Genomic DNA, 25,159 nt, shown 5'->3' with positions numbered 1-25,159 from the left:
GCAGGTAGGGTACTCTCAGAAAAATTGTGGCGTAGAATGAGGGTTAAATTTGCTGATATTGAGAGAGAGACTCACGAATTCGAGGCACACACATCTGCTCACTAGCTCACTAGCACAGCATCACGTGACCCCCAGAAAAAAAAATGTTTTGCAACATGTTACCACTTACGACACAGACTTTGTAGTTTATGTGATACTGTGCCCTTGCTGTAAACTATACATAGGTTACACCACCAGAAAATTAAGTCTTAGCATTGCAGTTCCATTACAAGAGATCACACATGCCCCCCTATTGTGCAACATTGTATCCTTTCTTCACTACTGTTCCTTCACTACACTGCTTTTGTGTTGGATTATATTCCCTCAGCTGCCCGTGGATGCAATCAGAGGCAAATTTTACAGCAGCATGTACAGTACTGGATATTCAGTTTGAATACAGTTCATCCTAAAAGACTGAATACCGTTATTGATTGGTTTTACTTCTAACGTGTTATTTGTGTCTGTTTGATAAGTCTGTTAGCTCCTCTGCCAATGAGATTGTCCGGTCTACCAACCAATCAGGAGCATTTTTGCCCAATTGGCTGAGGTAGAGCTCTAAATGTTGAGGCGGCATATTGGAAGGCTAAGTTTGAAGGGAAGAAGCAACTACAGCATTATGTGGATGTGATAGCTGCTATTTAATTTAATATATTCATAAATGATCTAGAAACAGGGATGAAGTGTGAGATAATAAAATTTGCGGATGACACCAAACTATTCAGTGGAGCTCGGACTAAAGAGGACTGTGAAGAATTGCAAAGGGACTTGAACAAACTAGGAGAATGGGCGACGAGATGGCAGATGAAGTTCAACGTTGAGAAATGTAAAGTATTACATGTGGGAAGCAGAAACCCGAGGTACAACTATACGATGGGAGGGATGTTATTGACTGAGAGTACCCAAGAAAGGGACTTGGGGGTAATGGTGGACATGACAATGAAGCCGACGGCACAGTGTGCGGCGGCCGCTAAGAGAGCGAATAGAATGCTAGGTATAATCAAGAAGGGTATTACAACCAGAATGAAAGAATGCCGTTGTATCGGGCGATGGTGCATCCGCATCTGGAGTACTATGTCCAATATTGGTCGCCGTACCTTAAGAAGGATATGGCGTTACTCGAAAGGGTTCAGAGGACAGCGACACATCTGGTAAAAGGGATGGAAAACCTTTCATACGCTGAGAGATTGGAGAAACTGGGACTCTTTTCCCTGGAGAAGAGGAGACTTAGAGGGGATATGATAGAGACTTACAAGATCATGAAGGGCATAGAGAGAGTAGAGAGGGACAGATTCTTCAAACTTTCAAAAAATATAAGAACAAGAGGGCACTCAGAAAAGTTGAAAGGGGACAGATTCAAAACAAATGCCAGGAAGTTCTTCTTTACCCAATGCGTGGTGGATATCTGGAATGCGCTTCCAGAGGACGTAATAGGGCAGAGAACGGGGTTTAAGAAAGGATTGGACAATTTCCTGCTGGAAAAAGGGGATAGAGGGGTATAGATAGAGGATTACTGCACAGGTCCTGGACCTGTTGGGTCGCCGCGTGAGCGAACTGCTGGGCACGATGGACCTCAGGTCTGACCCAGCGGAGGCATTGCTTATGTTCTTATTATGTTGGATGTGATTGCTGTGACAATAATAATAATTATTTGATTAAAATTTGGTTCACAGCATTTTCTAGTTCTGTTGTCTTGAGGAAGTGGCAAACATTTTGTTTGGGGTTTTTTTGGGGGGTGAGGACATAAATTTAATGTACTGTGCAGTTGAATGCTTGTATTTTTTTTGGGTTTTTTTCCAGAGGTTTTCTATGCCTGTGATGTCTTGCAGGTATAGCTCTTTGCATTTTGCTCACAAAGAATCTGAGGCTTTTTCCTCTGAAGTTCATTAGAGCATGGTGAATGGTGGTTCTATCATAATAGTGGAGATGTTTTAAGGTTATTTGGTCTTTGTGATTCCTCCACTCCTTTGTATATAGTATTGTAAATTTTTCTGCACAAATCCAAAAAGGAGACATAGCCATGGGAGAGGCATGAAGGGGTAGGGTTACCAGACATCCAGGATTTACCCAGACATGTGCTCTCTTTAGAGGGCATGTCCGGGTGTCCAGACAGCTTTTAAAAACCCGGCACTTTGTCCAGGTTTTGAAAAGCAGATTGTGTTGGGAGGGGCATCCACGCATGCAATGCAGTGCAGTGACGTCATTGTGTCTCATTCGCACATGCTCTCCAACTGACGAGAAAAGCCTGAGGGGGCAGAGCTAGGAGCGAGATCAGGGCGTGGCAAGGGCGTAATGGGGCAGGGATGGGTGGGGTCTAACCATATGGATGGGTTGGAGCATTTCTAGGATTTGCATGCAGTGTTATAGAACTCAGGGATCCAGCTTAAGGGATCAGTTGATGTATATTCTTGCACCCTAAATTGGGCTTAGATCCCAGCACTAAGCACAATTCTATAAACAGTACTCAACTTTGAGAACCATATATAATCGGTGATTAGCACACATTTTGCTTGGTGCCCATTTACAGAATTAAGTCCTTATTGAAACAGTTACACTGGTTGTCTATTCAGAAAGAGAACATTTTAAGCTCATTGCAATTATCCATCAGATACTGTACCATATTGCTCCAAGGGTACTAAAAGAATTGTTTGAAATTTATCAACCAAAAAGAAATCTAAGGTCTGACAATAGTATGAAATTGCCAGGCATACTGCGTTTTTGTGTTGGAAAGATCAATTTTATGAAAATGTTGAAAACGCAGTACTTTGTTAATGCTTTTTTATAAAGTGCACCTACTTTTATTCTTCGTGTAAGATATAGTGCCAATGAATATCTGGGTTTTAACTTTTTACAGTTTTAATGCTAAACGTTTTATTGATAAGATGTTTGTTCATATTTATGCAACTAAAGGGCAACCAGTATATTATGTGTGTAACTAATATGTGAACCGCATAGTTTTATGTGGTATATAAATTTTTAAATAAATAAACAACATAGAGCCTTCCTGTGGGCTGACTCCATACTGTTTATATATTTTTGAAGATGCAATCTCCAAAACTGTACACAATATTCTAAATGAGGTATCTCCAGAGTCTTATACAATGACATCATCCCCTACTTATTCCTAGTGGCCATTCCTCTTGCTATGCATCCAAATATCCTTTTGTCATCAGCTTTTCTATCTGTTTTGCCACCTTTAAATCATCACACCCCTTTATCATGCACAAAACCACTTTGTTCCCCTAAACAGTATTGTTCCCTCAGGTTTTTGTAGCCCAAATGCATGACCCTGCATTTTTTTTAGGATTAATCAATCTTAACTGCCATATTCTAGACCAGGGGTGCCCACACTTTTTTGGCTTGCGAGCTACTTTTAATATGACCAAGTCAAAATGATCTACCAACAATAAAATTTAAAAAAACACAAAGCACACTGTATGCAGAGAAAATGTTAATTATCATTTATATTTTTTGGAGGGGGGGTTCAAAGAGGTCATGGCAGATGACTTTAAAATATGCAATGTCACCTCAGTAACAACTTTACAAAAATAGACAAATATACCCCCCTCTCTTTTTAATAAACCGCAATAGCAGTTTCTAGCACAGGGAGCTGCGCTGAATGCCCCGAGCTGCTCTCGACGCTCATAGGCTCCCTGCGCTAAAATCCGCTACTGCGGTTTAGTAAAAGGGGGCCATAGTGCAAAATATAGACAGCAGACATAAATTCTCAAAATGGACACATTTTGATCACTAAATTTAAAATAAAATCATTTTTCCTACCTTTGTTGTCTGGTGATTTCATGAGTCTGTGTTTTCACTTTCTTCTTCTGTCTGTGCATCAAATATTTCTTCCCTCCTTTCTGCCTCCTGCATGCTTTCTACCTCCTGCATGCTTCATCTACTCCAGACCTCATTCCATTCCCCAACCAACATCTCTGTCCTTCCATGAGTCCAATTTTTTCTTCCTCTCTCCCTGCCTGCCCCCTGCCACCCGACACACTCCATTCTCTCCCCATTTTCCTTCCTCTCTCCCTGCCCCCCTTCCCCTTTCTTTCTTTCTGTCTCCCTGCCCCCCTTATTTTCTTTCTCTCTGCTGTCTTTCTTTCTGTCTCCATGCCCCCTATCTTTCTTTCTGTCTCCATGCCCCCTATCTTTCTTTCTGTCTCCATGCCCCCACTTTCATTCTTTGTCTCCCTACCCCACTTTCATTCTTTCTGTCTCCATGCCACCCTTTCATTCTTTCTGTCTCCATGCCACCCTTTCATTCTTTCTGTCTCCCCATTCTGCCTCCCTGTCTTTCTGTCTCCCTATCTGTCTTTTTGTCTCCCCATTCTGCCTACCTGTCTTTCTGTCTCCCCATTCTGCCTCCCTGTCTTTCTGCCTCCCCATTCTTTATCCGCAAGCCACCACCGGGGCTGACGTCTGGAAACAGGCCCCCAAGCCACCGCCAACATCTGGGAACAGGCCTCCAAACCACCACCGCTGTTTCCGCCGAGTTCTCCCTGTTTCCCGACACCGCAACAGGCCAGCAGTCTTCCCCCCCGACATCAATTCTGACATTGGAGAGGATGTTCTGGGCCAGCCCCGCAGCAATTGGCTGGCCCTGAATTTCCTCTCTGACATCAGAAATGACGTCAGGGGGTAGGGGAGGCTGGCTTGCCCAGCGCTTCTGTAGTAGCTGCTGGCCTGTTCTGGCGTCGGGGAACAGGGAGAACGCAAAGGCAACGCGAGTTGATCGCGGAGCCTGGGATGGGCTCCGCGATCAACTCGTGTTGCCTTTGCAATTGTCTGGTTGATCGTAATTGACCTTTTGGGCACCCCTGTTCTAGACCATTCTTCAAGCTTTGCTAGGTTCTTTGCCATCTACAATGTTTAAGCCACTGTGCATACTCCACAAACAGCACCTGTTTTCCATCCTGTGATTAAGGGAAATCTAATGGTAATGGGGCCTCAATTTCCTTCCAGAATTTCCACTTATTGCAGCCTACAAAACCTGTCAGAAAAAATCTTTAAACTGCTGGGGCAGGGCGGGGTTGGAGGGAGGAGGAGAGAGAGAGCATAGGGGAGGCAGCAGCAAAAAAAGTGCCACATGAAGCTCATACACATGCATGAAATAAAGCTCAAGGGACACATTGGAACAAAGAAGGAAATAGAAGTTGCAATTACTTACCAAACAAAAAAAGAAGCAAAAGGAAAGCATGAAAAGGGGGAAAAAAGAAAACAGCATAATTAAGAATTAACACTTTTTTTTTCCTTCCAGGAAGTAAGCACTTCATCCTCATGCATGGAGAACAGCTCCAGCCCTCTCTGGCCAGGAGATGGCAGCAATGAACATTTTCCTTTCCAAAAGGAACATCTCATCTCTCTCACACACACATATTGAAATGCTCATTCATAGAAACCAGGTGTAAAGCAGCAAAGATCTAAGAAATTCATTTGCATGTGGCATTGTTCGATCATTATTTTTCTTAACCAGCTACATAATTGCATGGCACAACACAAATTAAATAGCTCTGGTCATAAATAACCAAGCCATGATATTTTATCAAGTACAGAACCATTTGTAATTGACCAGATCAGCCAGGGTAAACACTGGAATCCAACAGCTTTTTAGCAGTTGATGGGATGTTGAGCTTTCGCTTAGCCCTTAGCCAGTTACCCACATCCAGCCCCGTTTACTCATCGTGTACAATCCTTGCAAACATCTGTCCAGAGGAATTAAAGACTGCAAAAGAAGTCAGGACATTAAAGGCAGCTATATTCCAAACTGTTTGCACAAGCTGACCCCACGGGTTGTGTGCTTCTGAAAATCAGTATTGCACACTTAGCCACTCAAAGTTCTGACACTTAAGATGATCCACCAAGCGCAAATTTTCTTTTCCAAATGCCACAGGAGGCTTTTATAGGGGAAAACACCCTCCAGGGATTCAAGACAAAGTTAGACAAGTTCCTGCTGAACAAGAACGTGCACTGGTAGGGCTAGTCTCGGTTAGGGTGCTGGTCTTTGACCAGAGGGACTGCTGGGCATGATGGACCACTGGTCTGACCCAGCAACAGCAGTTCTTATGTTCACAGGAAACAACCCTGGCTTGGGCATATGATGTGCTATTTCAGTACTGCATTCGAAGCTGACTAGCAAAACAGTTCATGCTTTTTTTTTTTTTAAGTATCTTTCAGTTAAATCCATTCCCCAGGTTTTTTGTTGTTTTTTTTTTATTGGCAGGGGATCTTTCAAATTTACATGTGAAAAGCTACAAGCCAATTGATTCCAGTAGATGTGTGACATGTAATACAGCTGATTAAAAGCCCTGTTCCACCTCCTGATAAAAGCTGTTGGATTGATTTTTAGTCATTAACTATATAGTGGCATAGCTAGTGTTAGAAGGAAACCACTACTGTTTTCAGTCAGTCTAGTTCTAGAACTAAGAAATGGTTTAAGGGCATGGGCACTTCACCTTGTATTGCTCTTCAGTAAGGGAACATGGCCACTGCTGGACAACAGAAATAAGCAAGAGTTAAGAAATCTCAATCAAACCTCTCCTATTTTGGTTTCCTTTCAAATAAGCTCTAAATATAATTAGCTAATAATTAACAATTAGCTTTCTCCAAAACAATTCTAACATTTCTATGACATCCTTTCCTTAACACAACATTTTTATCCCAGGATGTCTTTCTTAATGTTTCTGAACAGGTTCAGCTTTCTTACTGGGCTTCAGGAGCTGTCCCCATCCAACCTGTCAATTTGTGCACAGAATTCAAAAGGTATCATCCTAAGCAATCATCTTGTCAGCAAAGTTGGAGCCCACTGAGGATGGCCCAAACTCCTCACCTTTCTCCTCAAGATTACGCATTTTTTTAAAAAATTGTTAAGTGCCCCTTATACATAGTAGATGAGTCAAAAGACAATTTAATTTTTCACGCATGAAATCAGAGCTGGCCAGGAAAGCATTAAAAGTGGCTGGGATCAGGAAGCTGGAAGTAATCTATGGGGTTATAAACCCCTGTCAGTTACTCTATCACTAAGGGAAAAAGATAAAAGTCATCACAAATAGGTTTGCTATACTTTTCACTTTTTCCCCAGTTTTGCCTTAAGCTGAGGGCTCTACGCTTTCCCCATTTATAATTGTATTCCATATATTTTTCTGAGGATTACCTGTCACCCTCTTCCCCAATATTAATCTGCCACTCTTGCTCTCCTGGAATAATAGAGATCTGCTAGCTCCGGCCTTAAGTGATATTGTACATTCCAGCAGGACTTTCTAGCTTACCTTATACTTCCCTATCACCCAGTCAACTCACAGCCTATATACATGCATCACACTGGAAAGTTCTGGCTTTTGAATATTAAAAAAAAATAAAATGTTCCAAAATCTTTAGCTTTGCTAAAATGAATAAAAGCTCCATTCTAATCTTTTTATGGGAAAAATGTATATTTAGAAGTCAAAATTTATTTTGTCTTATTTATTTTCCTTCTTTTTGATTCATGGAAGCAAAATCCTCTCGCCCTTGAAATCACCCTCCTACCACCTTCACTCATTAAGAGGAGCTCATCTATTGATGCTCAACTCTGGGGTTCATTAAGAGGAGCTCATCTATTGATGCTCAACTCTGGGGTGGCCCTGCCTAAATTCACCAAGTTTCCACCCTCTGCAGCTGGCTCCTGTTTGGTGTAGTGTATTTAGTACACACAGATGTCCCCATAACACACTCCTGCAGCTTTTGTCTTTTTAAAATTCTCTTTCAAAAAAATAAATTTTCTATGTTTTCAGTTGCAAAGGATGGGCCCTTTTCTTCCCCTCCCCCCTGGTAAATATTGATCTTGGGTAATAGTACATGGTTTAAAAAATGAACACCAATGAAAGACAAATATTCCAAATGAGGTCTGAGATATATTATACGTCAGTGGTTCCCAAACTCTGTCTTGGGGGACCCCCAGCCAGTCGGGTTTTCAAGATATCCCTAATGAATATGCATGAGAGAGATTTGCATATAATGGAAGCGACAGATATGCAAATCTCTCTCATGCATATTCATTAGGGATATCTTGAAAACCCTACTGGCTGGGGGTCCCTCAGGACAGGGTTTGGGAACCACTGTTATACGGGCTTGATGGTTGTGAATAACATTGTGAGGGGACAACCTTGATACAGCCGGTGAGGTGAAACATGTTGGGCAAGTCCCAAGCCAACAAAATCTCAACTTAATAAGATAAATGCCTATTATTTAGGCTAAGAGTTTTAAAGAATACTAAAAATTTAAATAAGTATTGAGGTGAAAGAAGACATCTTTTTCCTTACAGGACCTAAGGCAACAAGAAGGCATCCATTAATAATCAAGAGTGGGAGATTCCATGGAGACATTAGGAAATATTTCTTCACTGAAAGGGTGGTTGATTGTTGGAATGATCTTCCACTTCAGGTAATTGAGGGCAGCAACGTGCTCGATTTTAAGAAAAAATGGGATAAATATGTGGGTTCACTTCGAGGAAGTGCTTAGAGGGGAGGGTTCTTCGAGTGGGCAGACTTTTTGGGCCAATGGTGGTTGAAGCTACAGCCTCAGCACCCTGTGGTTGTGGGTTCAAACCCCGCGCTGCTCTTTGTGACCCTGGGCAAGTCACTTAATCCTCCATAGCCCTAGGTACATTAGAAAGATTGTGAGCCCACCGGGACAGAGAGGGAAAATGCTTGAGTACCTGATTGTAAAACAGCTTAGATAACCTTGATAGGCGGTATATAAAATCCTAATAAACTTGAAACTTCTGCCATCATATTCTATGTTTCTATGTTTCTATTTGAGCAGTATTTTGAAAAATCAATAAAGGATTACTGTGTTTTACTCCGATGATCCTGAGTAGTGGTAATTGTACATTGCAACTAACTGAGTTATGGAAGATTGCATGTCTTAATGATATTAGTGTTTGATTCTTAATGCAATCAGAGAATATAATGCCAAATCAATAGATTTAATAAGCTTTATGCATCTGCATGGCCCAGCAAATTCCTTTTACTGGCCAAGAAGTGATACTTGCTGGTTTCCAGAGCAGCATATCATTGCAGTTCTCCAGCTCCATCAGTGACATCATCTGGGCAGGAGTATAGTTTTCCTAAAATTAATCAGCTGCAGATTAATGAAGCCTCACAAAAGTTCAAGTAGTCCAGATAATGCAGGCATGGAATCCTAAGAGACCCACAATCAGGCTTGGGATCCTGTGGAAAAGAAACCCACAAACAGGCTTGGAAACCTGTGAAAAAAGAAACCCATCCGTAGCTGTTGCTGCATGGCTATTGGGTGTGGCAAAATTTGAAGGAATGTTCTGATGCAGCTATTCATACTGAATTGCTACAAATTTGACAGTGTAGTGTCCAGTGCAAGGATAATCTATGATAAAAATCTGAAGTCTGTATCTACTTTTGCTCTGGAGCTATAGCAACTGATAAACCTGTCAATCTGTCACGACAAACTGCAACAAGTTTTAAGGCACACTTTTCAGCAAAACTTTTAAGCAGGCTTTTTCATCCATGATGCTCATACTAGCATCAATGACCTAGCAAAAAAAGTTGTCCTAGACTGCTAAAAAATAGTATTTTTCATCAATTATTGCCAGTTTTATGAGCAGCTAAAATGACATTTTATTCACTGCTGTGCAGTATGCTACCAGCACCCTGTAAAAAAAGGAGTGCTGGTAGCAGTGACTACTGCAACTAAGGATCTGATATTTCGGGAAACTTTTTTTTTTAATGCTGTGCTAGTTCTGCATACAAATTTTGAACAAAATCTGAGACAAAATGGTGGGGAGCTTTTTTTATTTATTTTAGACCACTTGGTATGGAATGACCACATAGTAATTTGCTTCAGCCTCTCCTCAGCACTATCAAATCTTCTGTTATTACCCCTGGAAAAACAAGTTTTTACCAGTTGAGAAAAGGCCTTTTGGAGCTTGGATAGACAGTCTTCCACAAAAGAAAAATTAGCCTAGTGATTAGAGCAGCAGGCTAAGAGATAGGGAAACCAGAGTTTGGGCTCGCTGTTGTTCTTGTAACATTAGGCAACTCACTTCACCCTCCTTCACTGTGGGTAACCAATTTGTTTTGAACTATTACTGAAAAAGTGTGAGCTAAATCCAAATTAAATAAATAAAAATACAGGGAGGAAGTGACATCATGATGTGGCAGGACGCGAGGGAGTTAAACTGTCAGGGTCGATGTGTAATTTGTACCTTGCACAGTGAGCAGTGAACATTTGCCCTCTAATTGAAAGCCTCCCATTTTGTAAAAGCACAATGACAATACGGCGCAAATTGGACACTTATTGGTTAACTGGTGGCACTAGGTGGGCAGAGGCAGAGGCAGAGGCAGGTGAGCCTGTGAATGATCTCCGACAGTCAAATGCTGATGGCTTTACGGATATAATGGCTAGCCTGTGAGAGGACATACTTATTATACACTCTGACATTAAACAAGCAGTCCTAGATATCAAACAGGAATTGTACAAGGTCACCGGCAACAAGAGGAATTGGAATCTTGGTTTGATGAAGTGGCAGAGGACTTACTGGATGCTCGAGCAGAGCTGGATACCCTCAGAAAGGATGGTGTGGACATTTGGGAGAAACAGGAGGATTTAGAAAATCAGAACAGATGCTGTAATCTGTGGCTGCGGGGAGTCCCTGAGGAGAACAAATATAAAGATGCGAGGCAGGTGGCCAAAAGATATCTGTGAGGACTGATTGCTCTTTACGCCAGGAGAAGGGGTCGGAAGTCCTAAAGTGAGCCTACAACGAGTGCAAAGAGCACTGGGGCGCCAGCAGAATAATCAGCTCAGAGACACAGTCATCTGCTTGACCTCTTTTGGAGTTAAAGAAAAAATTCTGCAAATGGCTAGATGGCATAGTACCTATCAGTGGAATGGGTTCCCGGTGGTGGTGTACCAGGATCTAGCGGCTGTCATGCTGAAGAGGAGGGAGTTTCAGGGGGGTCACACACTTTCTATGGCAAGAAGGATATAAATATCAATGGCAGTACCCCTTTGCGCTGGCAATGACGATTGGGGGCTACCACAAAGGTGGTGAAAACTCCTGCAGAGGCTTGGGATGTCTTGGTAGCTCTGCTAGTAGACCATCTCCCTGAGGAAGGTCAGAGGTCTGGAACTGTGCAGGGAGGCAGAGAGTGACCCACAAAATGGCAGAGAGTGCATCCGGCTCAGAAACCACGCAAAACTGGACTGGACGGCAGCTAGCCACCCTGAGTGTATGCTCTGGAGAAGGACTGTTCTGATTTTGCTGAACAGAGCACTAGAAGTATGGGTTCAATTTTCTTATTTGAATTAGTGTGCGAGTGAATGTGGTTGAATGACTGTTGGGGATGGGGGGGAGGATTTGGATTGTTGGGGGGCTATAGGAGGGGAGATTGGGGTAGTTGGAGAGTGAATGGGGAGTAAGTGAGGTGTATGGGGATATTGCAGGGTTACCGTTGCGGCCTTACCATTATGAGGGCCTTTCTCTATCATGGGCTTGGGTGTTGGAGAGTTGCTAGAGGGTTTGGGGCAACAATAAGAACATAAGAATTGCCATCTCCAGATCAGACCTTCGGTCCATCAACTCCGGAGAACCGCACATGCTGAGGCCCAGCCAGGTGTACACTGTAGTCACCCATATCCCTCTATGCCTCTCGTAAGGAGATGTGCATCTAAATTCTAGAATGGCGGATTCCGCAATAACCTCCTTTGGGAGAGCATTCCAGGTGTCCACCACTTGTTGCGTGAAGCAGAACTTCCTGATATTTGTCCTGGACTTGTCCTCTCTTAGCTTCAGTCCATGTCCTCTTGTCCGTGTCATACTGGACATTGTAAATAATTTTTTTTCCTGTTCTATTTTGTCGATTCCTTTCAGTATTTTGAAAGTCTTGATCATATCCCCTCGCAGTCTCCTTTTCTCAAGGGAGAACAATCCCAGTCTCTTAAGTCATTCCTCGTATTCCAAATTCTCCATATCTTTTATTAGCTTTGTTGCTTGTCTCTCCAGCAGTTTTATATTCTTCTTTAGGTTGGGAGACCAATGTTGTACACAGTATTCCAAGTGTGGTCTGACCATTGCTCTATAAAGTGGCATTATAACTTTCTCTGATCTACTCGTGATTCCTTTCTTTATCATGCCTAACATTCTATTTGTTTTCTTTGCCGCTGCCGCGCATTGTGCCAATGGTTTCAGTGTCCTATCTATCAGTACACCCAGGTCCTTTTCTTGTTCACTCTTACCCAGAGTTGCACCTGACATTCTATACTCGTGTTCCTTGTTCTTTCTGCCTAAATGCATTACTTTGCACTTTTCCACATTAAACTTCATCTGCCATTTCTCCGCCCATTTCTCTAACTGACACAAGTCACCCTGGAGTTCCTCGTTATCCTTCTGCGATCTGATTGCCCGGCATAGCTTTGTGTCATCTGCAAACTTGATCACTGGATGTTTCTTCTTCTAGGTCATTCATGAAAATATTAAATAAGATGGGCCCAAGTACCGAGCCCTGGGGCACATCGCTAGTCACTTTCTCCCATTTATGCCCACTCTCTGCTTTCTGTTCTCCAGCCATTTGCCTATCCATCTTAGTATATCTCCCTCTATTCCATGGCTTTGTAGTTTCCTGAGAAGTCTTTCATGTGGAACCTTGTCGAACGCTTTCTGGAAGTCCAAGTATATTATGTCCACCGGTTCTCCACTATCAATTTGTTTGTTCATGGTCTCAAAAAATTGAAGTAAATTCGTCAAACATGATTTCTCTTTCCTGAAGCCATGTTGGCTGGCTCTCATCAGGTCGTGTAATATAATTGTGAAGGTGCTGGGGGGTAGGTTTGTGGGAGGAGAGGTCTGTATGGAGGGTGAAGTGTTTGTTATGGTTCCCTTAGGATAGGGGTGTTCTACTTGTGTTTGTTTCTGGTTCAATGGGAGGGTGACATGGCTTCATAGTTTCCTGAGAAGTCTTTCATCTGGAACCTTGTCGAACACTTTCTGGAAGTCCAAGTATATTATGTCCACCGGTTCTCCACTATCAATTTGTTTGTCCGCGGTCTCAAAAAATTGAAGTAAATTCATCAAACATGATTTCCCTTTCCTGAAGCCATGTTGACTGGCTCTCATCAGGTCATGTGATGTGATTGTGAAGGTGCTGGGGGATAGGTTGGTGGGAGGAGAGGTCTGTATGGAGGGTGAAGTGTTTGTTATGGTTCCCTTAGGATAGGGGTGTTCTACTTGTGTTTGTTTCTGGTTCAATGGGAGGGTGAAAAGGCTGGGGACAGTCGTGTCTTTGTTTTCAAGTAGTTACCTGGAATGTGAGGGGTATTAATTCACCCATCAAGTGCTCTAAGATCTTGCAACATTTACAGTGCCGTAAAGTGGATGTGGCAATGCTATAGGAAACCCATTTTGATAGGTTGGAGCATGGTAAACTTAAAAGATGGTGAGTGAGGGAGTGTACGGTGGCAAATGCCATGGAGAAAAAGAGAGGGGTTGCTATATTGTTTAGGAAGGGGGTGGTGCAGAACCTGGAATTATTGGACAGGGATGTGAATGAGCGCTATATTGTATGTAGGGGCTGGTGGCTAGGAAAATGATTCTCTTTTGTTGTCTGTATGCTCCTAATACTTATGATTCCCATTTCTTTAAGACAATCACTGCTACCCTTTTGAAATATTACATTACATTAGAGATTTCTATTCCGCCATTACCTTGCGGTTCAAGGGAGTGCCTCTTATAGTTGGGGGAGATTTTAATGCAGTTTGGGACCCACAGTTGGACTGCATGGGCCAGGTGAGGAGAGCTAGATTATCGAGCAAAGGGTTGCAACAACTTGGCAACTTGTTAGACTTGGTGGATGTATGAAGGATGCTACACCCAGGGGATAGAGTGTAATAATCCCTCTTGGGCACACAACACCCAGTACCGTATAGATTACTTGTTAGTTTTGAGCACCCCATTTGGTTTGATAAGCAAGACGGAGATCGGCTCGCTGGCGATTTCTGATCATGGCTGGGTATGGTTAATTTTGGAGGGAGAGGGGTCATGGATCTCGAGGTGGGTGTTTCTTTTGTCTTATTATAGTGATCCTAAATTTAAAGAGACTTTGCTTGCTACCTGGAAGGATTATATGCACAACAATGACTAACATCAGGAGCATCCAGTATTATTCTGGGAGGCTGCCAAGGAGGTTTTGTGGGGTCTGATCATTAGTTACATCAACCATGCCCGTAAGATGAGAGATTGTGAAATCTTGCACTTGGAGAAGGCATTGCAGCAGGCCAGATGGCAATATGGGCATTCCCATATGGTGACAAATAGGGAGAGATTCCTGGAATTGCAGGTGTTCCTTAATGAACTGATCCTTCAGCGAGTCCGCAAATCTTTTGATTATTATAAATATCAAATGTACTAGTCTTTAAGCCCGTTACATTAACGGGTACTAGAATAGATATGTCTGTCTTTCTTTCTTTCTCTCTGTCTCCTTGGCCGCTGTATGTCTGTCTGTTTTTTTTTCTTTCTATACCTCTCCCTGGCTTCCTGTCCTTCTGTGTGTGTTGTCTTTATTTATGTCTGTCAGTCTTTCTCCCTGCCCCCTGCCTGTATGTTTCTCATGCCCCTTCTCCCACCTACCTGTCTTTCAGTGTGTGTGTCTCTATTTCTGTCTTGTCTGTCAATGTCCCTGCCCACTGCCTGTGTGTTTATCATGCCCCTTCTCCCACCTACCTTTATTTTTAATCACGTTGTATTGTATACAGTGGAAAGGGCAACCGGCGCACACTAACCGCCGCAGGATGCAGGAAACTGCCACACACACACTCGTAGCAAACTGTCATGTGCTCACGCGCCGCACGCTTTAACATTTCTCTGCCACGGAGCTAGGGATCACGGAAGTAGGAGTGCGCATGCACGCTTAGGGTTTTATTATTATTGATAGGTTTGATCAAGGGGGTGCTAAGCTGTTGGCTCATCTAGTAGCTACTGAGAGGGGCCAGAAACTGTGCTTGAGAGATGGAGAGGGGGTGAGAGTTAACTCTGATGAGGGTATCTGTGGGATCTTTCAATAGCATTACAGGTGCTTGTATGCAGCCCCGGTAGAGGGGGTGGATTGAGTGTGCCCTTGTACCTTCAGAATGTTGTACATCTGCAGGTGACAAAGGAGGAGAGCCAAATTGGAGGACCCTGTGACCCCAGAGGAAGTTTATCTAGTGATTGCACAAAGTCCTTTTGTGAAGGTGCCTGGGGATGATGGGTTTTGAAACAAATCTTATAAACTGTTGGGAGGAGGAGATTCTGGGGCCACCCTCACAGGCTTTCATTGTGATGATCCGAGCAGAGGCTTTGCCAGAGGCCCTGAATATAGCTTATATATTGGTTTTACTTAAGCCCAGCCAGGACCTTGAACTGCCCAAATCCTATATGAAAAAGGATCTGCAAAAGTTAGAGGAATGGTCTAATATCTGGCAACTAAAATTCCAATGCCAAGAAATGCAGAGTAATACATTTGGGGATTAATAATCGAAAGGAACCGTATATGCTGGGAGGTGAAAGGCTGATATGCACGGATGGGGAGAGGGACCTTGGGGTGATAGTGTCTGAGGATCTAAAGGCAAAAAAACAGTGTGACAAGGTGGTACCTGTTGCCAGAAGGATGCTAGGCTGTATAAAGAGAAAGAAGGCGTTGATGATCCTGTACAGGTTGTTGGTGAGGCCCCACTTGGAGTACTGTGTTCAGTTTTGGAGACCGTATCTTGCAAAGGACATAAGAAGACTTGAAGCAGTTCAGAGGAGTGCAACGAAAATGGTAGGAGGTTTGTGCCAAAAGATTGGAAGCCCTGAATATGTATACCCTAGAGGAAAGGAGGGACAGGGGAGATATGATTCAGATGTTCAAATACTTGAAAGGTATTAACATAGAAACAAAATCTTTTCCAGAGACAGGAAAATGGTAAAACCAAAGGACATGATTTGAAGTCGAGGGGTGGTAGACTCAAGAATAATGTAAGGAAATTCTTCTTTCGTAGAGGGTGGTTGATGCCTGGAATGTGCTCCTGAGGGATGTGGTGGAGAGGAAAACAGTGAGAGAGTTCAAAAAAGCATGGGATGAACACAGAGGATCTCGAATCAGAAAATAATGGTATATATTAAAGAACTAAGGCCAGTACTGGGCAGACTTGTATGGTTTGTGCCGTATAAGGCCGTTTGGTTAAGGATGGGATGGGGAGGGCTTTGACAGCTGGGATGGTTTAGATTGGCTGGAATGAGCTTTGATGAAAAATTCAGTTGATGGAACCTAAACACAGTACCGGGCAGAACTTTGGGTTTTGGCCAAGAAATAGTTAAGAAGGAAAATTTAATTTAAATCAGTAATTTAAAGAGAGGGTAAGGTTGGGCAGACTGGATGGACCATTCAGGTCTTTATCTGCCATCATCTACTACGTTACTAAAGGCCGATCTCATTGTTGAATGTGGAAGTAAAACTGTTAGCAAAAATTTTGGCAAATAGGTTGGCTCGAGTATTCCCACAACTTTTGCATGAAGCGCAATTGGGGTTTGTGCAGGGTAGATCGATAGCGACAAACATACAGAAGCTTTTGTTATTCCTGGAACAGAGATCAAGTAAGAAGCTGAGATCTTTGCTTATAAGTTTCAAAAGCCTGAAAAAGCCTTTAATAAGGTACAGTGAGATTTTATGTTTGCAACACTGGAGAATAATGGTATTGGTGGCCAATTTTTATCTGCTTTACGAGCTTTGTACGCCTCCCCTAGGGCAAAAATTTTGGCTAATGGGCAAGAGTCTGCTCTGTTCCCTTTTGGTCAGGGGACTAGGCAGAGTTGTCCGTTGTCTCCATTATTATTCACGCTCACTCTGGTTCCCTTTATTAGGGATTTTTTGAAATGCCAGCGATTAAGGGCATACAGGTGGGGTTTATCAATTTAAGTTGGTGGCATATGCAGATGACTTATTGGTACATCTTTCTGAAACAGAGACCTCCCTCTCAAATGTTTTGGAAGTGGTGAAGGATCATGCTGGCTTCCCTTAATTTAGATAAATCAGAGGCTTTGCCTTCTTTTGTGGACCTATGGGAGCGTTGGGGACCAGGGTTTCCCTTGAGGTGGGCCCAGGGTTCATTTTGTTACTTGGGTGTGCAGCATGCAATGGATGTGTCATCTTTGTACTGGCTGAATGTTCCTAGGATGGTGGGGGAGACTGATCGGTTGCTGGATAGTTTCAAGTTTTATTTAAAATTTGATGCACACGCTTATCAAATATTTCTAAGCGAATTACAATACTAAAATGGGGGGACAATAATATACACAGGACAAGTTTGAACAGACGTACAATACTTAAGACTGGTACAAGCTAGGGAAAAGGAGAAGAACTACAATGGTTATAGAACAAGAGAACATGTAGGGTTAGGACAATAGGGAGGGGTAAGAGTAGAACTAGAAGTATGGCTTTAAGAAAAGATTATCAGGAATTAAAAGGTAGAAAAATATAAACGATTCAATTATGTCTAGATCCTTAAGCCTAGGTTTCAAAGGCATCCCTATAAAGAAAACTTTTAAGGGAACCTTTGAATCTATCTAGTATTGTTTCCTCTCTCATGTAGACTGGTAGGAAGTTCCAAAGTTGGGGGGGGGGGCTGTAGTTGGAAAATGCTTCCTCTTTCTCTGATGGGTAGGGTGCATCTTACACGGATGATGATTCTGCCAAAATGGTTGCACCTCTTCCTCTTAAGATTGCTCAGGAAGGATGTTAATAAAGTAAATGGAGTTTCGCTTGGTTTTGCTGGGCAAATAGAAAGTCTAAACTTCAATTTTCCTATTTAGTGGGTGGCTGGGATTTGAGGTGTATGGGGATGTCCAAAAGGTATACACTTGTGTTGATGGAAAGGGCTTCTTAGCCCCGGATCATTTTTTCTCATTGTTGCACTTGATAGGGGCCCAGCTTCCTGTCCAATTTAAACAGAGTTTACTGTTACGCAACTCGGTGGAGGCGTGGCGATGGTTGATTAGACACTTAGATGGGGACCCCCATGTAACGGATGAGATACCGCTGAGGGGCCATTACCTCTTCACACCAGGGAATGACAATGTAGTCTTTGGGAACTGGGAAAAGGAGGTATATGATATATGGTAACTGGAGGATGTGATGACAACTGAGGGGACCTTGGTAGATTTTACAGATTTACAACAGTGTGTTGGGAAGCGGTGGGGGAATAGGTATGCCTTCTGTCAGTTTAAACACTATTGGGCCTCTTTAGATCACGGATTGCTGGTACTCACAAAGGAGTCCACCTTCGTGACGTCTTTGAAGTGGACACTGAGGAAGAGATTTCAGTGTCAATGCTTTATAAGAGGTTCATGAGGGAGGAACCCTGTAAGGAGATGGGCTCATATCACAGGAGCTGGGAGTGGGATTTGCATATATCATTGCAGTCTTGGGATACTACAGTTCACATCTCCAGCATCCCTGCCCCGACATGTAGTGCTCAGTTGCAGGAATTTTACTTTCGGGTATTGTACTGAGCGTACTTTTCCCAACAACTATATTATTGTGGAGGGATATCTACGGTAGTAGGTATAAAATGTGGAAGGAAAGAGAGAACTTTGGGATATATGTTTTAGTGGTGGTGTTATATTCTGTTTTAGAGATTCCTCTCTAGGGAACCCTAGAACAACTGGTGTTAGATACGAGTACTTTCTTAAGAGATCAGACTTCACAGGTGACCCTTGAGGGGAGGAATGCTGGCCTAGTGCCTAACCTTCAGTAAGCCTGGTTCTAAGAGAGAGATTGTAGAGTATCTGCATTAAAGTTTCTGGTAGGTCCACCCCTAGCTCATTTCTTTACTTATAGTAACCTGTGAACTACTATCTGCCTCTGGAACAGGGAAATTACTTTGGTAGGATTTTTCTGCCCTTTCTTTTTTGTTTACTTCCAGGTGTAAGTTCTTCTGCACCACAGTATGGAAGGGAAACATCACATCACCAAAGCTGCTGCTCAGGTTACAACTTATGACTCTGTGCAGACAGAAAATGTTACCCAGGCAGATTGTACCCATGTACAAGATGTCTTTAGCTTGAATCCCTCATGAAGGAAGTAAAAGAACTGAGAGAGGAGGTGGCAATATTGAGAAGCATAGGTGAGAATGAGAGGTACACTGATGAAATGGTTCATGAGGCATCAAAGATTTCCAGTAGTGGGGAAGAAGAGGCTGTGCTGAGGGAAGGCAGCTGAACTCAGATTACGGAACACTGCAAGATTAGTACTGTTTCTTCCTCCGCCCTTGAACAGAAGAACCAGTATGCTTGCCTGGAAGTGGAGATGAGAGCATCCCAAAGACAGAACATAAGAACATAAGAAGTTGCCTCCACCGGGTCAGACCAGAGGTCCATCGCGCCCAGCGGTCCGCACCCGTGGCGGCCCATCAGGTCCATGACCTGTCAAGTGGTTCCTGCCTCATCCTAAAAATCCTATCACTACTTCTATCCGTATCCCTCAATCCCCTTATCCTTCAGGAATTTATCCAAACCTTCTTTGAATCCCTGTAGTGTCTTCTGCCCTATCACAACCTCCGGTAGTGCGTTCCATATGTCCACCACTCTCTGGGTGAAGAAGAACTTCCTGGCATTGGTTCTAAACCTGTCCCCCTTTCAGTTTCTCCGAGTGCCCCCTTGTATTTGTTGTTCCCCACAGTCTGAAGAATCTGTCCCTGTCTACCTTATCTATGCCTTTCAGGATCTTGAAAGTTTGTATCATGTCTCCTCTTTTCCAGGGAGAACAGCCCCAGCTATTCTAGCCTGTCGGCATACGAAAGGTTTTCCATACCTCTTATCATTTTCGTCGCTCTTCTCTGGACCCCCTCAAGCATTGCCATGTCCTTCTTGAGGTACGGCGACCAATACTGGACACAGAACTCCAGATGCGGGCGCACCATTGCATGAAACAGTGGCATGATGACTTCCTTTGTCCTGGTCGTGATACCCTTCTTGATGATACCCAGCATTCTGTTTGCTTTCTTTGAGGCTGTCGCGCATTGTGCTGATGCTTTCATTGTTGTATCCACCAGCACACCCAGGTCTCTTTCAAGGGTACTTACCCCTAGCAATGTTCCCCCCATTGTATAGCTGAACATCGGGTTCTTTTTCCCAACATGCATGACCTTGCATTTCTCTATATTAAAACGCATCTGCCACTTTTTGGCTCACTCTTCCATTTCGTTAGGTCCCTTTGCAGGTCTTCACAGTCTTCTGTGGTTCTAACCCTGCTGCAAAGTTTGGTGTCATCTGCAAATTTGATAACCTCACATTTCGTCCCCGTCTCCAGATAGTTTATAAATATATTGAACAGGAGCGGTCCCAACACCGACCCCTGCGGAACTCCGCTCGTGACCCATTGCCAGTCTGAGTATTTGCCCTTCACTCCAACCCTCTGTTTTCTGCCCGCCAACCAGTGTTTAATCCATCGGTATACATCCCCCTCCACCCCGTGGTTCCACAGCTTCTTAAGCAGCTGTTCGTGGGGTACCTTGTCAAAGGCTTTTTGGAAGTCGAGGTAAATGATGTCTATGGGTTCCCCTTTGTCTATCTGGCTGTTTATTCCCTCAAAGAAGTGTAGTAAGTTTGGCTCGCCCTCAGCTGCCCATTTTTTTCTATGTGCTTGCAGATGCTGTCCTTAATCAGTGCTTCCATCATCTTACCCGGAACCGAAGTCAAGCTCACCGGCCTGTAGTTTCCCGGGTCACCTCTCGATCCCTTCTTAAAGATAGGCGTGACATTTGCTATTTTCCAGTCCTCCGGGATCTCCCCAGTTTTTAATGATAGGTTACATATTTGCCGGAGTGTTTCCGCTATTTCCTTTCTCAGTTCTTTTAGTACCCTTGGGTGGATTCCGTCCGGGCCCGGTGATTTGTCGCTTTTCAATCTATCTATCTGTGGGAGGACGTCCTCATGGCTTACCTCTATTTGCTCTAGCTTTTCATCTAGATCCTCACTTATGATCTCCTCGGGTTCTGGTACATTAGATGTGTCCTCGCTCGTGAAGACCGACGAGAAGAACTTGTTTATTCTGTCTGCTACCTCAGGAAAGATCAAAACTTGAAATCCCCCAAATTACTGGATCCATATGGTAGTGGTAATTGGTGATTCCCTTCTGAGGGGTACAGAAGCATCTATCTGTAGACCAGACATGATGTCACGAGAGGTATGCTATCTGCCTGGTGCCAAAATCCAAGATGTTACAGAGAGCTTGCCGAGACTCATAAAACCTGATGACTACTATCCGATGCTGCTAATCCACATTGGCACTAACAATACTGCCAGGTACCCCTGCGAATGTGTCAAAAGAGACTTTGTGGCTCTGGGAGAGAAGGTGAAGCAATCAGGTATGCAGGTGGTATTCTCGTTCATCCTCCCTGTCGAGGATAAAGGCCAGGGCAAAGAAGCTTGCATCCTAGAGATGAATGTGTGGCTATATGGATGGTGTCATCAAGAACATTTTGGCTTCCTGGACCATGGAATGATCTTCCAAGGATTGCAGAGCAGGGATGGTGTGCATCTATCAAAGAAGGGAAGAAGTGTCTTTGCCAGCAGGCTGGCTAATCTACTGAAGAGGGCTATTAACTAGAAGGGATGGAGAAGGGTGATAAAAGCTCCTGGGTGAGTATAAGCCCTCAGGTAAGTAAATTACTGAAACCTCTACACGGATGGGAAAAAGGGGCAATGTCTGGAAAGCAGCGATCACAGAGACATGGTTCACAGAGAACCATGACTGGGATGTACGAGGATGACTGGGATTCACAAAAAATACTCGTATTCAGATACAACAATCTTATACTAATCTCCTTCAAGGTAATCCCCTTGGGCTGCTACACACTTCTAACAGTTCTGCCACTGTTGGAAGTAGTCCTGGAACATCTCTTTTGAGATTGCTTGCAACTGATCCTTCGCATTCTGCATGATGTCTTCTCTTGACTGAAATCTGGTCCCTTTCAGGGGCATTTTCAGCTTGGGGAAAAGCCAAAAGTAACACAGAGCCATGTCGGGAGAGTAGGGAGCCTGAGGAATCACAGGAATTGGCCAGGAAACTTCGTATCAAATGTGAAGAATGGGCCGGTGCCTTATTGTGATGGAGCTGCCAATTGCCTGCTGCCCACAGGTCTGGATGTTTGCGTCTCACAGCATTACAAAAGTGACGCAGAACCTCTTGGTAGTACCCCTTGGTGATGGTTGTGCCTTGTGGTGCGTATTCGTGATGAGCCATGCCACTGGAGTCAAAGAAGACGGTCAGCATGACTGACACTGCTATGGATCTGCCTTTCTTTTTTTTGCCTCGGGGATGTTGAATGCTTCCATTGTGATGACATCAACTTGGTTTCTGGGTCGTACTCATAAACCCAGAACTCATCGCTAGTGATCACTGTGCTGAGGAAGTTGGGATCACTGTTCAGTCTTCAGCATGTCCTGTGCAATCTCCAAACGGAGTTGCTTCTGTTCCATCGTTAGCAGCTTTGGCACAAACTTCGCTGAAATTCTCCCGAAGCCCAAATCCTCATTCAAAATGGAATGAACGGATCCAACGCTGATGCTCGCCTCGTCTGCAAGTTCTCTGATCGTGATTCAACAATCCTAACATCACCAGGGTACTCGCTTGGTCAATGACGATCTCATTTCTGTATATTGAGGGCCTACCAGAATGTGCTTCACTCTCTACTGATGTGCGGCCATCTCTGAAGCGGTTGAACCACTCCTTTATCTGTGTGGTGCCCATTGCTTCGTCCCCGAAGGCCTGTTGAATCTTGCGGATTGTTTCCACTTGGGAATTGCCAAGCTTTACACAAAATTTAATGCAGTAGCGTTGTTCAACTTTTTCTGTCATTTTGTCAAAAACGAAAATCTGACAGCGCTCACTTACACTTCCTCACTCATCGGCGGTCTGCCAGCAACTGACAGCTTCTGTAGGCGGAAAAAAATTCAAGAATGCACATTAGGGTCGCCTACATATGTGCACCAAACCACTCCTTCCTAGCTTTATTTGTTTACGTAACAAAAATTAAGGTCTGATACTTTTTGAACGCCCTCGTAGTTATACCGAGCTATAATCTGTTCAGGAAAGACAGGGTAGGAAGAAAAGGAGGAGGAGTAGCATTATATGTTAAAGATCATATTAAAGCCACACAACTGCAGGATCTGTAGGGCAAGGAATAGGCACTGTGGATCAATTTGGAAAGAGGGAATGGTGAATATATTTATATTGGTGTGATATACAGGCCTCCTTCACAGACACAAGAAGTAGATAGAGATTTAATAGTAGACATTCAGAATATATCTAAAAAAGGGGAAGTCTTGCTAATAGGTGATTTTAACATGCCGGATGTTGATTTGGGTATGCCTATTGCGGGGTCTTCTAGAAATAAGGAGATTCTGAATTCTCTTCAAGAAGAACTGTTCCAGAAGTTGGTAATAGAACCCACATAGGATGGGGTCATATTGGACTTAGTGCTTACAAATGAGGAAAGTATTTCTTATGTTACATTGGGTGATCATCTGACAACCAGTGATCACTGCATGGTAGGGTTTAATATTAAGATGGGTATAGAAAGGGCTCATTCAAAAGCAAAGGTTCTAGACTTTTAAAAAACTAACTTTGATTGGATGGGGGTTCACGCCAAGGAATTATTGTCTGGATGAGAACGTCTGGAAGGAGTGGAAATGCGGTGGGCAAAACTGAAAGGAGTGATTGTAAGGGCAATAAACCTTTTTGTGAGGCAAGTAACTAAAAGTAAGAAGAAAATAAGACCACTTTGGTTCTCAAAAGTAGTAGCTGAGAAGGTAAGGAATAAGAGATTAGCTTTCATAAACCTACAAAAGATCGCAGAAAGAGGAAGACAGGCAAAAATATCTGGAAAAGTTAAGAGAGGCTGGCTGTGTATTCAGGAAAGCAATGATGCAAATGGAAGAAAAAATAGCTGACACGGTAAAACAGGGAGACAAGACATTTTTTAGATATATTAGTGATAGGAAGAAGTGCAAAAGTGGCATTGTGAGACTTAAAGGTGATGGGGAGGAATATGTAGAAACTGATAAAGAAAAGGCCGACTTGCTTAACAAATATTTCTGTTCTGTGTTCATGGCTGAAGAGCTGGGAGTGGGACCGCAGAAGACAAACGTGAATAGGGATGGAGGAATAATAGACCCTGGTCAATTTTCATAGGGTTGTGTTCGTGAGGAGCTAGTTAAAATAAAGGTAATAAAGCATTGGGGCTGGATGGTATACATCTGAGGGTGCTGAAGGAACTTAGGGAAGTTCTGGTAGTTCTGCTGACTGACCTTTTCAACGAGTCTCTAGAATCAGGAGTAGTACCAGAGAAGGGTAGATGTGATCCCTCTATACAAAAGTGGGAGTAAGGAAAAAGTAGGGAATTACAGGCCGGTAAGTCTGACTTTTGTGGTAAGCAAATTAATGGAAACACTTTTAAAACAGAGAATGGTCAAGTTTCTGTAATCCTGTGGATTACAGGACTGGAGACAACATGGGTTCACTAGAGGTAGGTCTTGTCAGACAAATCTGATCAATTTCTTTGACTGGGTGACCAGAGAATTGGATAAAGGATGTATACTAGATGTGGTGTATTTAGATTTTAGCAAAGACTGACAGCGTTCCACACAGACCTCTAATAAATAAATTGAGTGCCCTCGGGCTGGGTCAAGAATTGGTTGAGTGGAAGGCGACAGAGGATAGTGTTCTATGGAGATCGATCTGAGGAAAGGGATGTTACCAGTAGTGTGCCTCAAGGTTCTGTTTTGGGACCTGTTCTTTTTAACATTTTTATAAACAATATTGCTGAAAGGTTGTTGGGTAAAATTTGCCTCTTTGCAGATGATACCAAAATCTGTAATAGAGTAGATAAGCGGGATGGTGTGAATAACATTAAGAAAGACCTGGCAAAACTTGAAGAATGGTCTGAAATTTGGCAACTAAAATTTAATGCTAAGAAATGCAAGATCATGCATTTGGATTGCGAAAACTCGAGGGAATGCGGTTTAGGGGGTGAAGAACTTATGTGCACGACGGAAGAGTGGGACTTATGTGTGATTGTATGTGATGATCTTAAGGTG

The 25,159-nt window shown here is 43.2% G+C and overlaps 1 protein-coding gene across 5 annotated transcripts in view; it reads right to left on the bottom strand.

Annotated features, from left to right (window-relative positions):
- Positions 1–25,159, bottom strand: part of FSD1L (fibronectin type III and SPRY domain containing 1 like) — a 201,887-nt gene that overhangs the window by 55,063 nt on the left and 121,665 nt on the right. For 4 of the 5 annotated variants that reach the window (XM_033918462.1, XM_033918492.1, XM_033918480.1 and 1 more), the window contains one exon: positions 6,492–6,527. The exons of the other annotated variant lie outside the window; for it this stretch is intronic. In XM_033918462.1, the coding sequence (XP_033774353.1) occupies positions 6,492–6,527 (36 nt within the window). The remainder of the gene's footprint in view (positions 1–6,491; positions 6,528–25,159) is intronic. 5 annotated transcript variants of the gene reach the window in all.

This window comes from Geotrypetes seraphini, chromosome 1 (assembly GCF_902459505.1).
Source record: "Geotrypetes seraphini chromosome 1, aGeoSer1.1, whole genome shotgun sequence".
In the NCBI taxonomy this organism is placed as follows: domain Eukaryota; kingdom Metazoa; phylum Chordata; class Amphibia; order Gymnophiona; family Dermophiidae; genus Geotrypetes; species Geotrypetes seraphini.
Note: the sequence above shows the minus strand (reverse complement) of the source record. Positions and strands in the feature narration are given on the sequence as shown.